Below are 16507 nucleotides of genomic sequence, written 5' to 3' on the forward strand. Positions count from 1 at the left end.
GAGGGAAGCTTCAGTAGCTGAGCGGGGTTGGAGCTAAGCTTGGACCGCTGCGGGCATCCCCACCTGCCTGGGCGGGTGGTCCCTGAGAGCCTACTTCCGCTCTCTGCAGAGCGGACTAAGCCCAGCTTGACTCTCATTGGCTTAACGGAGGTAAGTGACAGATCCCGAGCCAATGGAAGGTAAAAGCTGCCCAGCACCCGCCTAATTCGGGTGCTGCTTCTAGGGCCTCAGACCCGCGCGTGTCCAGTAGCGAGCTGCCGCCATCCCAGACTGAGAGGACTGACAGGCGGCGCCCGTCACTGGGGTCGCTTGTCGCCAACCCCTCAGTTCTTTCTCACCGTCCCCCAAGTGCTTCTAATACTGACTCCGCGGCCCCGCGCGTGCCTGCGGAGGACGGGACCATCTGGCCCAACGAGCCCACGCCCACCGAAGGTTTCGCCCACTCCCCGCCGGAGGCCGCAGCGGCCTAGCGTAGGCCTTGGGACCTGTTTGATCGAGCTAGGACTGGACAGGCCGCGGCGGAGATCGCCCGAACCGAGGTGAGCTTGTCCCAAGGCTGTCCTCCCCGCGCGGTGACGTCACCGCTCTCTCCGGTGATTGGCCCCGGGGAGGCGGCGGCAGCCAATGGGCGCCTCGCTCAGGGCGCGGCTATTCAAACCTTTCCTTCCTGCGGCTGCCAGCCAGGTCTTGGGCTGTCTGGAGCCTCGTTCCTGGGTGGCCGCCCTGCGCCCCGGCCTTTCCTCCTCCCTCAAGACTGCCCATTGGAAGGAGCTGCCTGAGGGGGTGGAGGGCACAGGGTCAAAATCAAGGTCAGAGGCCTCCTAGGGCTGGGATTTGACCCGGAAGGGGCAGGAGCCCAGGCCCGGGTCAAGGAGAGACCCAGGACCTGACTTCACAGGCTTGAAAATGCCAGGGAAATTCTGATCAAGCCGAACATGCTGTACGGAAAAAGTGGCCTTACCGTGCCACTCGACTGTGCATCTGTCTCCCCATTTATGCGTGAGCTCCTTGGAAGTAGACAGCGGTCCTCAGTGACTTAGAGTAAGGGATCAATAAACGCATGTGGAACGAATAAGTGACTAGATAAGGTCCAGTTGAAATTGTGTTTATATAGGTCCCTGAAAATCCAGTGGTCATTTTTATCAGTTCTAAGTACTGGACTTAATAAGCTGATACCATGTGCTTACCATGGTAGGTGCCAACACTTGAACCCTTTATTTGCATCTGTTACAAACAATTCTACAAGGTAGGTACAAACATCACCTCCCCTACTCCCCAGCTTTGTGAAACTGAAGAAATTGAATTGGATTGAGAGAGCTTAAGTAAATTGGCTGAGGACACAGGCACTGCTAGCTGCAGAGGCAAACATGTGAACCCTGGAACTGGTCCTAACCCGTACAGGGCATTGTTTCTCAAATGCTCTGCCTTCCACTGGTGGGAAGAGCACTGTATGTGGAAATTATGGGCCTTGAGTTCAGCCTTCTGCCCCTCTCGGTCCTAAGCTATGTGATTGTGTAAGGGTTACTTTCTCTGGGAGTCTCTGCTGTCAAATGGGGGCAATTCTAGTTCCCAAGATTACATGGGATAATGTGCCTGGCATTGGGAATTTGGAGGGGGAGGGACTCAGATCCTATTCCAACGCCTAAGAGAGAAGCCATTTAAATACCTCGTGCCCACTTTGTGGGACAGCGAACTTGTTTGAGTCAAAAGGGAAGGCAGGGAAAGTGCCCCACTCTAGACAGCTCAGAATCTTCCTAAATCTGGCAGGACTTAGCCAAGGCTCCCGCTCAGCGAATGTTGGTGGAATGCACATCGTCTGCCTTTGTGGTTAGGAGGATGGCATTTCCCCCATTTTACAGGTGAGGCAGCTTCAGTGTACCGCAAGGCATCTGGAAGAATCTCTTCGAGTTCTAGCCTTAACCCTCCGTCCCGCCGGCCGCCCCAGCCAGGTCGCAGCCAGCAGAGGGCGCTGCCGGGCATGGCCGAGGAGCGTCGCGGGGCCTGGTTCGGCTTCGGTTTCTGCGGCTTCGGGCAGGCGCTGGGCTCGGGGCGCGGGCGCCAGGTACACAGCCCCGAGCCTCTGAGGGCGCCGGGTGCGGGCCTCGATGTCTGCCGCGTGAGCGCGAGCTGGAGCTACACCGCCTTCGTGACCCGTGAGCGCCCCCCTTCCGGCGCCATCCCGACCCCAGCCCTGGGTGCGTGTCCCTCCCCCTCCCTAGCCAGCTCTCCGCCCCCCGCAGGTGGAGGAGGCCAGGTGGAGCTGTCTGGCTTCGCCGTCGGAGGGGTGGGCGGCTGCAGGGACGCATGGGCGTCGGAGGAGCTCCTGGTGGTGCTGCGGGCGGGGCCGGGACCCGGGGCCGGGACGGAGCTGCAGGCCTGGGCGCCCGGTTCGGCGCTGCGCGGGGAGCCCCTCTGGGCCCAGACCGTGCCGGAGGCCGAGCGGGAAGACGGACCGGGCGGCGATGAGACCCAGGCTGGGCCGCTGCCGCTGCTGCCCTGCGCTCGCGCCTACGTGAGCCCGCGGCCGCCCTTCTACCGGCCTCTGGCCCCGACACTGCGGGCGCGCCGGGTGGAGCTGGGCGCTGAGCACGCGTTGCTGCTGGACGCGGCGGGCCAGGTGTTCTCCTGGGGCGGGGGCAGGTGAGGTGGGCCGGCTGGGCTTTTGCGGCGATGACGGGGGGTGGGGGTGGGGTGGGGTGCGGGTAAATGTGGCTTGGAGTGGGAGGTGAGCATACAGGGGGCAGGAGAGAGTGATTGGGGAGGGAAGGGGAGGGAGACCCATTGGTGTGACTGTAGTTGACTAGGGTCTCCCTTGCTCAGGCACGGACAGCTGGGCCACGGGACTCTGGAGGCAGAGCCGGAGCCGAGGCTGCTGCAGGCGCTGCAGGGCCTAACCATGGCTGAGGTGGCCGCAGGTGGCTGGCACTCTCTGTGTGTGAGTGGTGAGTGACCTAGTGCTTTTCCAAAACCAGCTCAAGGTCTCGTAGGCTCCAAACCTTCCTCCTTCTCTCGCAGATTGATGGGTGCCCTAGCCGGGCCTCCTCCCAGGCTCCTCCCACATCAGCCAGCCCAGTCATTCATGACTCCCTAATGCCTCTCAGATTCAGCCCCTCTGCCGCCACCATCACCCACTCGCACCCGGACTGTTAAAATTGTTTCCTGTCTTCTGTTACTGGTCTCACTACCCCTCCCCTCCGTCTGCCTCCAGCCAGGGCTGTCTTTCTAAAATACTCCCCAAGGGAGAATGAAGGGGTGAGGGGCAACCGAGCTAAGGAGAAAAAAAAAAAGGCAGCAGTTGCCCGGGTGGCCGTGATGTGTGGCACACAGTGGACACTTGGATGCCCACCGGGAGGATGATGATGGTGAGTGTGAGCTCTGGTGGTGCCATGGCTGGTGACCCAGGACCAGAATGAGGAGTTTCACTTGAGATTGTGTTCACCACTCTGGCAGGAGATCCAGGTGCAGCTGATTTCTAGGCTGTTGGGTGTGGCTGGGAGCGAATGATCTTTGCAAGGATCTGCATTTGGGGCTCTGGCCGCCACTTATATCGTTACCGACCAGGTCCTGATGCTCAACAAGCCAGACGCTGAGATGCCAAGGTTTACAGCCAAGAAACAATTTGTTCACAAGGCAGCCAAGAGAGGAAATGGGAGAATAATAAGTCTCAGATCTGCCTCCCTGAAGGGAGTTGGGGTATTTATGGGATAAGCAAGGTGGTCTTAGGTGTGGGGAAAGGTGATTGGAGGTAGGGAAGAGGGGAGGTAATCAGTGTTCTGAGCAGGCATATCTGGGTCACATGCTTCTGCATATTCAAAATGGAGGCGCTTTGGGAACTCCCTGGCGGTCCAGTGGTTAGGACTCGGCGCTTTCACTTCAGGGGCCCTGGTTCAGTCCCTGGTTGGGGAACTAAGATCCCACAAGCCGCGCAGTGTGGCAAAAAAAAAAAAAAAAAAGTGGAGGCGCTTAGCATGATCTGAGGGTGGAGTTTTCCAACCCTCTGACATCAAGAGGCCATCCACTGGACATCTGCACAGGCCCAGTTTTAGGGTCAGTGGCCCCAACTAGTCCCCAGCTGGCTTTCATTGGGCAGGAGCTGACTCCAAGTTCCTGTGAAACAACTGAGTTGCATGAAGCTGGGAAGGTATGCGATTAAAGAGAAAAAAAGAAAAATAACGAAAGTGAACTTAATCAATGAAGGCACTTAATAAGCAAAGGGGTTTTAACAGGCTGTTCCCTCATCTGTTGTTCTGTAAGAGAAGTTCAGGAATTTCTATTAGTTATCAGCTTCTGTTAACTCTATGGGGCATGGTTTCACCAGGGGTCTTTAAAAACTACCTATGCCTGTACTGTCCCGTCCATATTCACATGTAATGGGCCTGGGTCAGCAGCCAGGCTTGAGAACGACTGGGCTGGAGGGAAGAGAAGAGAGGGCTGGAAGGTGAGCCCAATGGGAAGTCTCGCACTAAGGTCCAAAAGGCATTTGAGGCCTTGGTGTTGCATGGTTGGAGCACGGAGGCTTCAGACTGGACCTCCCAGGTTCAAATCATCACCCTGCCCCTTGTGATCTTGGGCAGAGGACCTAACCTCTCTGTGCCTCAAGTTTTCTCTTGAATAAAATGGGGATATTGTGCTTAGAACAGTGGCACAGAATAAGCACTTGATAAAAATTAGCCACTGCTGTTAGTGAATTTTTAGCATAGGGCTGTTGCTCCAATCAACCAACTCCAGTGCTGTGAGAGCTTCCAGAGGCCTTCGGGGGAGGGGGAGGGTGCAATGGGTAAGGGGGTTGGCTGGATGGTGACGGATGAAAACTAACCTCTTGGTGATAAGCACACTGTAGTGCATACAGAAGTCAAAATATAATGCTGTACACATGAAACTTATATAATGTTATAAACCAATACCACCTCAGTTAAAACAAGTTTTTTTTTTTTTTTTTTTAAAGGTTCTTGTTGTCTAGGAAAGAGCTAATGGTGGTTGAGATTAAGATGAGCAGGGCAGAGATGGGGGAAGGTGGAAGGTTTTTTGTTTTTGTTTTTTTTTTAGCAGAATTATTTATTTATTTATTTATTTTTGGCTGTGTTGGGTCTTCGTTTCCATGCAAGGGCTTTCTCCAGTTGCGGCAAGTGGGGGCCACTCTTCATCGCGGTGCGCGGGCCCCCTCACCATCGCGGCCTCTCCTGTTGCAGAGCACAGGCTCCAGATGCGTAGGCTCAGTAATTGTGGATCACGGGCCCAGCTGCTCCGCAGCATGCGGGATCCTCCCAGACCAGGGCTCAAACCCGTGCTCCCTGCATTAGCAGGCAGACCCTCAACCACTGCGCCACCAGGGAAGCCCAAAACAAGTTTTTTAAAAGGCCTTCAGCAGGACCGGTGGCAGGTAGGGCTGACGAAAGGGGCCTGGGCTCAGTGGATGTGAAAAAAAGACCACTGGGGAACTTCCAGGGCCACATTTCCAAACTCATGCGGGGTGAGTTAGGGGTGCAATTTAACAACAAAAGGAAAAAGTGAAAGTGGAGAGGAAGAGCCAGCAAGGGACTTCCTTTAAGAATAGGGTGACCTGAAGGCAGTTAAGGGGGAAGGGGCCCTGTTGAGACAAGGAAGCTGCTGGGGCCTGAGGGAAGCACTTTGCCTGGAGTGCTGACTTGGGCAGGGCAGGCAGGAGTTGTCTCTAGGGAGCTAGTGGGGTGTAGTGGAGTCTAGATGGATGCACATGCTTAGGAGGTGGAGGGGGCGATCACAGTCTGTTAATGGGGCCCCTTTATCTCTCTTTCAGAGGCTGGGGATATTTATATCTGGGGCTGGAATGAATCAGGGCAGCTGGCCCTGCCCACCAAGAGCCTGGCAGAGGATGGAAAGACAACCTCAGAAGGTGAGAGTCAATTCTTTTTTTTTTGATATATTTTATTGAAGTATAGTTGATTTATATTGTGTTAATTTCTGCTGTATGGCAAAATGATTCAGTTATACATATATATATATATATTCTTTTCCATTATGGTTTATCACAGCATATTGAATACAGTTCCCTGTGCTACACAGTAGGATCTTGTTGTTTATCCAGTCTATATATAATAGTTGACATCTGCTAATCCCAAACTCCCAATCCATCCCTCCCCCACCCCTCTCCTCCTTGGCAACCACAAGTCTGTTGGTGAGGGTCAATTCTTGATTTCCACACGTTTCTGTCATTCCTGACTCCTGGCCATATTGTTGGCCTGAGAGCTACAGTGCTCAAAAGGGTATGTGACATCCTTGGGACCCCAGGACACAATGAAGGACTCTGAGCCCCTTATGAGAGGGAGCACGGCAAGGCTGATGCCAGTGTCAGCACTACATGCCCCACAAACCTGTCAACTCCAGCACTTCCCAGGGAATGTGGGGTTGGGAGCGATGGCTTTGGAGCTAGAGCAAGTGTGTCAGCGGTTGTAGTGAGTGAGTCAGTATATGAATGAGGTTTAGATCAGCGCTCAGTGAGTGTTCAGCATCATTATCATCATCACTCTTATTACTTCTCTGAAGCCTCAGGACTGAATGAAGATGGTTCTGAAGTGAAGAGAGTAGCCGGGGGTGAGGATGGAGCCCCCACCCCCTTCATAGCTGTCCAGCCCTTCCCGGCTTTATTGGACCTCCCCCTGGGCTCAGATGCAGTCAAGGCCAGCTGTGGATCCCGGCACACAGCAGTGGTGACAAGTGAGTGGGGCTGGGTAGGCTGGTTCAGGATGGGGCAGGAGGTCCCTCCACCCCACTCTCTAGCTGGTGGCTGCAGAAAAGGGTGTGGTCACCTAAAAAACTACCATTTTAATTAAGCGTCTTTGACATGTACTGAGTAGCTGCCCCACTCAGTACACTCCCACGGGGCTTTAACAGTGGCTCCCCAGCCTGTCAGGCCCCGAAGGTTCTTCCTTCTGGAGGGAGGCTAGTGTTGCCAGCCTTTCATGTGACAGCAGGGCTGTCCTAAACTCAGCAGCTGTGAGTTGCAGGCCAATCAGTCCCCATATAGGGAGGTGAACTTTTTCAGTTTGGATCCTTTATCACCCCAATTGCGACTAGACAGTTGTTAAAAAGAGAGAGGATATGTTTTGCTACGCCAAGTAAGTCTCATGGTGACCATAACATGCTGGCAGGCTGAGCTGGACAAATGCCTAGTCAAAGAGCAGTGGTGTCAGCCCCTTACTGTCCTTTTGCTGTCCTTTGGTTGCAGGAACGGGGGAGCTCTACACGTGGGGCTGGGGTAAGTAAAAGGTTTGCTTTTGTGACACTTAAACCAAGGGGAGGAAATACCTGGGAGTAGAGGGCAGGTGACAACAGCCATGCAGAGAAGTGGAAGCAGGGGCCTCGGCCTGACCATTGGGACTGAAAAGCTGTCTACTCCCTTCTCTGGGACAGATATAGGCACACTCAGAGGGGCAGAGACCAGACAAGAGAGAAATAGGGCAACATATCAGTATTTCCCATCTACCTTTCTGAAAAAGTATTTGTCTTAAGGGAATATTTAGCCAGCAGTCATGAAACATCTTTTGGTCTGGCACTGGGTAGAGAAAAAGATAAAATAAAAATCTCTGCTCTGAACATCTGAGCTTAGGAGTGGGGAGCCTGGAGGAGCATCTTGCCTCTTGGGGACCTGTGGAACTGCCTGGTCCTGGAGGCTCTGTGGTGCTGGTCTCCTGAATTCATGGAGCAGACACCAGCAGAGTGGTGGCTTAAGCCCAGCACTTCAGTCAGTGGGCTGTTTTTCCTTCCTGGAGGGGAAAAGCCACGAGGCCCAGTGGAGAGGATGGCAAAGCAGCTTATTTCACTTTAGGTAAATATGGACAGCTTGGCCACAAAGACACGACCAGCTTGGATCGGCCCTGCCGTGTGAAGTACTTTGTAGATAAGCAACTCCAAGTAAGGACTGTGAGCTGTGGGCCCTGGAACACCTACGTGTATGCTGTGGAAAAAGAGAAGAGCTGACATGTATAGATAAGGGCATAAAATAAATGTAGAGTGAAAAATTATGAAGCTAACACCTGTGAAACTCCCCCCAGGTCAAGGAAGACCATTGCCAGCACCCCAGAGGCCCCACATCTGGCCTTCCCTATCACAGCCCTCTTGCTCCACCTTAGAGCAGGCAGCATCCTCAACTTTGTCTTCACATTAGAAACACCTGGAGGGAACTCCCTGGCGGTCCAGTGGTTAGGACTCTGCGCTTTCACTGCCTAGGGCGCGGGTTCAGTCCCCGGCCTGGGAACTAAGATCACACAAGCTGCGTGGCACAGCGTGGCCCAAAAAAGAAAAGAAAAGAAACAAACACCTGGAGATTTGAAATCAGAACTTAGGGGTGTGGAACCTAGATGTGGGTAGATTTTTTAGGCTGCCACACCCCACCCCCCCCCCGTGATTTGGAGGTAGTGCTAAGATTGGGAACCACTAGAGGTCATCTTATTTTGTTATTCATACACCTGTTTTCATTTTGACTCATACCATTCCTTGTATGCATCTTTATACAATATAATTAATTTGCCTGCTTTTGAACTTTAGGTAAATAGAATCATTCTGTGTATGTTCTTTTATGTCTTGTTTTTTCATCAGCACTGTGTGATTCATCTGTGGTGTCGTGCAGTTGATTCATTTTTATTGTTATATGGTATTCCATTGTATGAGTTATACCTCAAGTTATATATTCTCTCTTTTTTTTTTTAGAGGAATTTTCCCATTCACTTTTTTTTTTTAATTATTTATTTTTATTTATTTATTTATATATGGCTGTGCTGGGTCTTCGTTTCTGTGCAAGGGCTTTCTCCAGTTGCGGCAAGTGGGGGCCACTCTTCATCGCGGTGCGCGGGCCTCTCACTATCACGGCTTCTCTTGTTGCGGAGCACAGGCTCCAGACGCTCAGGCTCAGTAATTGTGGCTCACGAGCCTAGCTGCTCTGCGGCATGTGGGATCTTCCCAGACCAGGGCCCGAACCCGTGTCCCCTGCATTGGCAGGCAGATTCTCAACCACTGCGCCACCAGGGAAGCGCTATATTCTCTTACTGATAGGAATTTGTTTCTTTTTTCTCATTGAGTTAAAATACACATAACAAAAAATTTACTATCTTAATCATTTTTAAGTGGTATTAAATACATTCACATTGTTGTGTAGCCATCACCACCATCCATTCCCATCTCTTTTCATCTTGTAAATCTGAAACTCTACAGTTATTAAACAATAACTCCTTGTTCTCCCCAGCCCCTGGCAACCATCATTATACCTTGTGTCTGTCTTTGTGCTCTTGACTACTCTACGTACCTAATATAAGTGGAATCATACAGTATTTATCTTTTTATAAGATAAATATTGTTTTATTTCACTTAGCATAATGTTCTCAAGGTTCATCCATGTTATAGCATATTGCAGAATTTCCTTCCTTTTTAGGCCTGAATAATATTCCATTGTATGTATATACCACATTTTGTTTATCCATTCATTGGTTGATGGACACTTGGGTTGCTTTCATGTTTTAGCTATTGTGAATACTGCTGCTATGAACATGAGTTTACAAACATCTCTTTGAGACTCTGCTTTTAATTTTTTTCGATATATACCCTAAAGTGGAATTGCTGGGTCATATGGTAATTCTATTTTTAATTTTTTGAGGAGCCTACACACTGTTTTCCACAGTGGCTTTCCCATTTTACAATCCCACCAATAGTGCACAAGTGTTCCAATTTCTCCACATCCTCACCACTTTGTTTTCTGTTTTTTTGACAGTAGCCATCCTGATAGGTGTGAGGTGGTATCTCATTGTAATTTTGATTTGCATTTCCCTAATAATTAGTGATGTTAAGCATCTTTTCATGTGCTTATTGGCCATTCACGTATCTTTTTTGGAGAAATGTCTATTCAAGTCCTTTGCCCATTTTTGAATCTGGTTTTGTGTGTGTGTGTGTTGTTTTAGGAGTTCTCTATACATTCTGGATACTAATCCCTTATCAAATAAGTGATTTGGAAATATTTTCTCCCATTCTGTTGGTTGCCTTTTTACTTTGTTGATACTGTCTCTTAATGTAAAAAGTTTTTTAATTTTCATGAAGTCCAATTTGTCTATTTTTTCTTTTGTTGCCTATGCTTTTGGTGTCATATCCAAGAAATCATCACCAAATCCAATGTCACGAAGCTTTTGTCCTATGTTTTCCAAGAATTTTATTGTTTTAGGTTTTATATTTTGGTCCTTGATCCATTTTGAGTTAATTTTTGTATATAGTGTTAGGTAAGAGTCCAACTTCATTCTTTTGCATGTGGTTATCCAGTTTTCCCAGCACCATTTGTTGAAAAGACTGTCCTTTCCTCATTGAATGGCCTTGGCACCATTGTCAAGAATCATTTGATTGTATATTCGAGGGTTTATTTCTGGGCTATTTCATTGATCTATATGTCTGTCTCTTTTTATGTCAATACTGTTGTGATTACTATAGCTTTGTAGTAGGTTTTTTTTTTTTTTTTAATTTATTGTAGTAGGTTTTGAAACCAGGAAGTGTGAGTCCTCCAGTTCTAGTCTTTTTCAAAATCGTTTTGTCTGTTGGGGTCCCTTGAGATCCCATATGAGTTGTAGTGTTTTTCTATTTCTGCATAAAGGTCCTTGAGATTTTAGGGACTGCACTGAATCTATAGATTGCTTTAGGTACTAATAATATTTTAACATTTTTTTTTTTTAATTTATTTTTTTTGGCTGTGTCGGGTCTCAGTTGAGGCACATGGGGTCTTCACTGAGGCATGCGGGATCCTCCGTTGTGGCGCGGGCTCTTCATTGTGGCGCTCGGGCTTCTCTCTAGTTGCAGCGTGCGGATTTTCTCTCTCTAGTTCTGGCATGCAGGCTCCAGAGCGCATGGGCTCTGTAGTTTGCGGCACGTGGGCTGTCTCGTTGAGGCGCACGAGCTCAGTAGTTGTGGTATACGGGTTTAGTTTCCCTGCGGCATGTGAGATCTTAGTTCCCCAACCAGGGATCGAACCTCTGTCCCCTGCATTGAAAGGCGGGTTCTTTACCACTGGACCACCAGGGAAGTCCAATTTTAACAACATTAAGTCTTCCAATCCATGATCATGGGATGTGTTTCCATTTATTTATGTCTATAATTTCTTTCAGGAGTGTTTTGTAGTTTTCATTGTACATGTCTTTCACCTCCTTGGTTAATTCCTAAGTATTTTATTCTTTTTGATGCTACTATATATGGAACCATTTTTTAAAATTAATTTATTTATTTTTGGCTGCGTTGGGTCCTTGCTGCTGCATGTGGGCTTTCTCTAGTTGCGATGAGCCAGGGCTACTCTTTGTTGTGGTGCGCAGGCTTCTCATTGCGGTGGCTTCTCGTTGCGGAGCTCTAGGCGCGCGGGCTTCAGTAGTTGTGGCTCACGGGCTCTAGAGTGCAGGCTCAGTAGTTGTGGCGCACAGGCTTTGTTGGCTCTGCGGCATGTGGGATCTTCCTGGCCCAGGGCTCGAACCCAGGGCCCCTGCACTGGCAGGCGGATTCTTAACCACTGTGCCACCAGGGAAGCCCTGGAATCATTTTTGTAATTTCCTTTTCGGATTGTTCATTGTGTATAGAAATACAACTGTGTGTTGACTTTGTATCCTGCTACTTTGCTGAAGTAATTTATTAGTTCTAACAGCTTTTTTGTAGTCTTTAGGATTTTCTACATATAAAAGATCATTCGTCTGCAAACAGAGATACTTTTACTTCATCCTTTCTAATTTGGATGCCTTTTATTTCTTTTATAGCCTAATGGCTCTGACTAGAACTTCCATTACTATGTTGAATAAAAGTGGTGAAAGTGGGCATCCTTGCCTTGTTCCTGATTTTAGAGGAAAAGCCATTGAGTATTATGTTTGCTGTGGGATTTTCATATACGGATTTTATTGTGTGGAAGTAGTTCCCTTCTTTTCCTATTTTATTGAGTGTTTTTAATCACGAAAGGGCACGGAATCTTGCTTTTTCTACATCAGTTGAGATGATCATGTGTTTTTTTTCCTTCATTTTGTTGATGTAGCATGTTACGTTGATCATCCTTGTATTCCAGGAATAAATCTCACTTGGTCATGATGTATAATCCTTTTCAAGTGTTGCTGAATTCTATTTGCTAGTATTTTGCTGAGGATTTTTTCATCTATGTTCAAAAGGGATATTGGTCTGTAGTTTTCCTGTAGTGTCTTCTGGCTTTGGTATCAAAGTTATGCTGGCCTCACAGAATGAGTTAGGAGTTCTTCCCCTGAAATATTTCGGAAAAACTTGAGAAGGACTGGTGTTAGTTCTTTAAATATTTGGTAGAATTCACAGTGAAGCCATTAGGTCCAAGGCTTTTCTTTCTTGGGAAATTCTTTTTTTTTTTTTTAATTATTTATTTATTTTTGGCTGTGTTGGGTATTCGTTGCTGCATGCGGGCTTTCTCTAGTTGCGGTGAGTGGGGACTACTCTTCGTTGTGGTGCGCGGGCTTCTCATTGTGGTAGTTTCTCTTGTTGCGGATCATGGGCTCTAGGCACGCGGGCTCGGTAGTTGTGGCTTGCGGGCTCTACAGCATAGGCTCAGCAGTTGTGGCACATGGGCTTAGTTGCTCCGCAGCCTGTGGGATCTTCCTGGACCAGGGCTTGAACCCATGTCCCCTGCATCGGCAGGCGGATTCTTAACCACTGCGCCACCAGGGAAGCCCTTTCCTGGGAAATTCTTGAGTAGTGATTCTATCTCCTTACTAGTTATAGGTCTATTCAGATTATTTCTTTGTGATTTACTCTTGATAGGTTTTGTGTTTCTAGGAACATGTCCATTTCACCCAGGTAATCTGATTTGTTGGTGTACAATTAATTGCTCATAGTACTCTCTTTTTAAAAAAAAAAAATTATTTGGCTGCACCAGGTCTTAGTTGCAGCATGCGGGATCTAGTTTGCTGACCAGGGATTGAACCCAGGCCCCCTGCACTGGGAGCAAGGAGTCCTAACTGCTGTACTACCAGGGAAGTCCCCATAGTACTCTTTTAAAACCCTTTTTTCTTTCTGTAGAATTAGTAGTAATGTCCCTGCTTTCATTTTTTTTATATATAAATTTATTTATTTTTGGCTGCGTTGGGTCTTCTGTTGCCACGCAGGGGCTTTCTCTAGTTGAGGTGAGGGGGCTACTCTTTGCTGTGGTGGTGGGCTTCTCATTGCAGTGGCTTCTCTTGTTGTGGAGCACAGGCTCTAGGTGTGCAGGCTCAGTAGTTGTGGCTCGTGGGCTCCAGAGTGCAGGCTCAGTAGTTGTGGCACACAGGCTTAGTTGCTCCACGACATGTGGGATCTTCCCAGACCAGGGCTCGAACCCATGTCCCCTGCATTGGCAGGCAGATTCTTAACCACTGAGCCAACAGGGAAGTCCCCTTGCTTTCATTTCTTATTTTAATGACTTGTGTCTTTTTTCCTTAGTCCATCTAGCTAAAAGTTCATCCATTTCATTGATCTTTTCAAAGAACCAACTTTTGGTTTCACTGATTTTCTCTGTTGTTTTTCTATACGAATTTCATTTATCTTTGCTGTAATCTTTATTTTCTTCCTTCTGCTAGCTTTTGGTTTAGTTTGTTCTTTTTCTAGTTTTTAAGTTGAAAGTTAGCTGGCTGACTTAAGATCTTTCTTGTTTTTTTAATGTGAACATTTACAGCTATAATTTCCCCTTAGCACTGCTTTTGCTGCATCCCGTAAGTTTTGGTATGTTTTGTTTTTCTTTTCATTCATTCTAATTATTTTCTAATTTCCCCTGTGATTTCCTCTGATCCACTGGTTTATTTATTTTTAATTAATATTAAATATTAATATTTATATAAAATATTAATATAAAAATAAATATTAAGCCCCCACTTGCAGGGGCTACTCTTCATTGTGGTGCGCAGGCTGCAGTGGCTTCTCTTTGTTGCAGAGCACGTGCTCTAGGCGTGTGGGCTTCAGTAGTTGTGGCACATGGGCTCAGTAGTTGTGGCGCACAGGCTTAGCTGCTCTGTGGCATGTGGGATCTTCCTGGACCAGAGCTTGAACCCATGTCCCCTGCATTGGCAGGCGGATTCTTAACCACTGCATTACCAGGGAAGTCCCCAGGACCACTGTTTGCAAGTCTTTGTCTAATAAATATAGCTGCCATTAAGTCTTTTTCCGGGACAGATTCTGTTGATTTATTTTCTTTTGAATGGGCCATACTCTCATGTTTCTTTGCATGCCTCGTGAATTTTTTGTTGAACACTGGACATTTGAATCTGGTAATATGGTAACTAACTCCGGGAATCAGATTCTCCCCCTTTTCCAGGGTTTGCCATTTTTTTTTTTTAATTGTCATAGGCTGTCTCTCTCTGTACCAAGGATCAGCCTTAGGTGTAAACGTAATATTGTCTTTTCTGAGCCTTTCCTTAGGTATCATGGTCACTTTCTAATTTTCCCCATATATGCAGATACTTTTGAATGTCCTAGTCTTTAACATCCGACTCCCAAAAGGGAAAAATGAAGGGGGAACATAAGGGCACTCACTGATCTGTTAAATTTCCTGGAAGTTGCTTGGGTGGGTTGCTAGTACCAGAGGGAGGAAAACAGTTCTCACAGAATGGTGGTTGTGGGTTACAGGCTATCTGGCAGCTCCCTGGAGGATCAGTGCAAGAGCTCACCTTTGTTTTGCCAGACTTAATGTTCCCAGGGCTGGGCAGCTTTTGCTGAAAGTATTTAAAGGCACAAGTATTGGCTGCAATAACCTGGGCAAGGGAAAGATCTGGGAAGAAAGAGGTTGGGAACGGAGATGATAGGGAGAAAGGCCTTTTAAAAGGTCCCACAGTATACTGGGGAATCAAAGCATAACACATGCCCAGGGCTGGATATTTGCTCAGAAATGCCTGAGAAAACAATAAGCTTTCATTTCTGTCTAGCATTCAGGCTCCACACAAGCAAGACTGAAAGCTAAGGCAGAGTTGTAAACAGCCTGGCTAAGCATTAAAGGCTTGCTGCAACACAAAGCCAATCATCTGTAAAGAATGTATTTCTTTTTCTCACTTTTCTTTTAATAAGTTTAGCAAGGCTGCAGGATACAAGAGCAATATACAAAAATCAACCGCTATATGTAGCCAAGCAACAACAAGAAATTCTTATTAAAAAATACCATTTACAATAGCATCAAGAAACATGAAATACTTATGGATAAATCTGACAAAGATGTGAAAGATCTGTAAACATGACCTACAAAATACTGAGAGAAATTAAAGAAAACCTAAATAAATGGAGAGATATGCCTTGTTCGGGGGTTGTCAGTTCTCCCTCAGGTGGTCCACAGATTCAATGCAATGCGAATAAAAATCCTACCAGATTTTTGGGTAGAAATTGACAAGCTTTTTTCCTAAAACTCTTACAGAAATGCACAGTAAGCAGAACAGACAAAATAACGTTTAAAAGCACCAAGTTGGAAAGCTAACATTACCTGATTTCAAGAATTTGTATAAATCCTCAGTAATTAAGACAGGGTAGTACTGTCATTAGGACAAATAGATTAGTGGAACAGAAACGTACAGTGGAGAAGGTTTAGCTTTTCAGCTAATGGTGCTGGACAACTGGCTACCTGTATGCAAAAAGAATGAACTTAAAGCCATACCTGGAGCCATACAGATAGATGATACACACAGAGCCAAAATGAATCAGACGTAAATATAAAACTGAAAACTTTAAACTTCTAGGAGAAAACCTTTATCATCTTGGGTTAGGTAAAGATTTCTTAGAGCAACAGCAGTACAATCCAAAGAACAAATGGATGTCATCAAAATTAAACCTCTGCTCTTCAGTGACACTGTTAAAAGAATTAAAGCAGCCTGAAATTAATATAATGTATGTCAATTACACTTCAAGAAAACAAAAAGAAGCCACAGATGGGGACAAGATCTTTGCAAAACATACACCTGATAAAAGAATTTGTATGCAGCATATATAGAGAGCTCTCAAAACTCAACAGTAAGAACATAGCTTTGGAATTCCCTGGCAGTCAAGTGGTAAGGACTCCACACTTCCACTGCTGAGGGCCTGGGTTCGATCCCTGGTTGAGGATCTAAGATCCCATAAGCCACGTGGGCACAGCCAAAAAAATAAAAAACAAATACAATTCAATTTTTTAAATGGCCAAAAATAGTAAACAGGTACTTCACCAAAGAAGATAAGAATGATGGCAAAAAAGTACACAAAAAGATGTTAAACATCATTAGTCATTAGGGAAGTGAAAATTCCAACCACAATGAGATACCATTTCACAGCTACTAAAATGGCTAAAATTATAAAGACTGACCATACAAAGTGTTGGAAAAGATTGAAGAAATTGGAACCTTCCTTGGTTGGCACAGTCGTTAAGAATCCACCTGCCAATGCAGGGGACACGGGTTTGATCCCTGGTCTGGGAAGATCCCACATGCCGCGGAGCAACTAAGCCTGTGAGCCACAGCTACTGAGTCTGCACTCTAGAGCCCACGAGCCACAACTACTGAGCCCATGTGCTGCAACTACTAAA

At 47.2% G+C, this 16507-nt stretch overlaps 1 protein-coding gene across 12 annotated transcripts in view; it reads left to right on the forward strand.

Moving 5' to 3' along the window:
• Positions 1 to 75: 75 nt before the first annotated feature.
• Positions 76 to 16507, forward strand: part of RCCD1 (RCC1 domain containing 1) — a 34318-nt gene continuing 17886 nt past the window's right edge. For 7 of the 12 annotated variants that reach the window (XM_059912457.1, XM_059912453.1, XM_059912458.1 and 4 more), the window contains exons 1-6: positions 76 to 539; positions 1860 to 2640; positions 2821 to 2942; positions 5777 to 5872; positions 6523 to 6693; positions 7205 to 7234. In XM_059912457.1, the coding sequence (XP_059768440.1) occupies positions 1979 to 2640; positions 2821 to 2942; positions 5777 to 5872; positions 6523 to 6693; positions 7205 to 7234 (1081 nt within the window). In that variant the 5' untranslated portion in view covers positions 76 to 539; positions 1860 to 1978. Of the gene's footprint in view, positions 540 to 1859; positions 2641 to 2820; positions 2943 to 5776; positions 5873 to 6522; positions 6694 to 7204; positions 7235 to 7804; positions 8518 to 16507 lie in introns of those variants that run through there. The other 5 variants (XM_059912456.1, XM_059912455.1, XM_059912452.1 and 2 more) reach the window with 5 other exon arrangements.

The sequence above is a fragment of the Balaenoptera ricei genome, chromosome 2 (genome assembly GCF_028023285.1).
Source record: "Balaenoptera ricei isolate mBalRic1 chromosome 2, mBalRic1.hap2, whole genome shotgun sequence".
Classification (NCBI taxonomy): domain Eukaryota; kingdom Metazoa; phylum Chordata; class Mammalia; order Artiodactyla; family Balaenopteridae; genus Balaenoptera; species Balaenoptera ricei.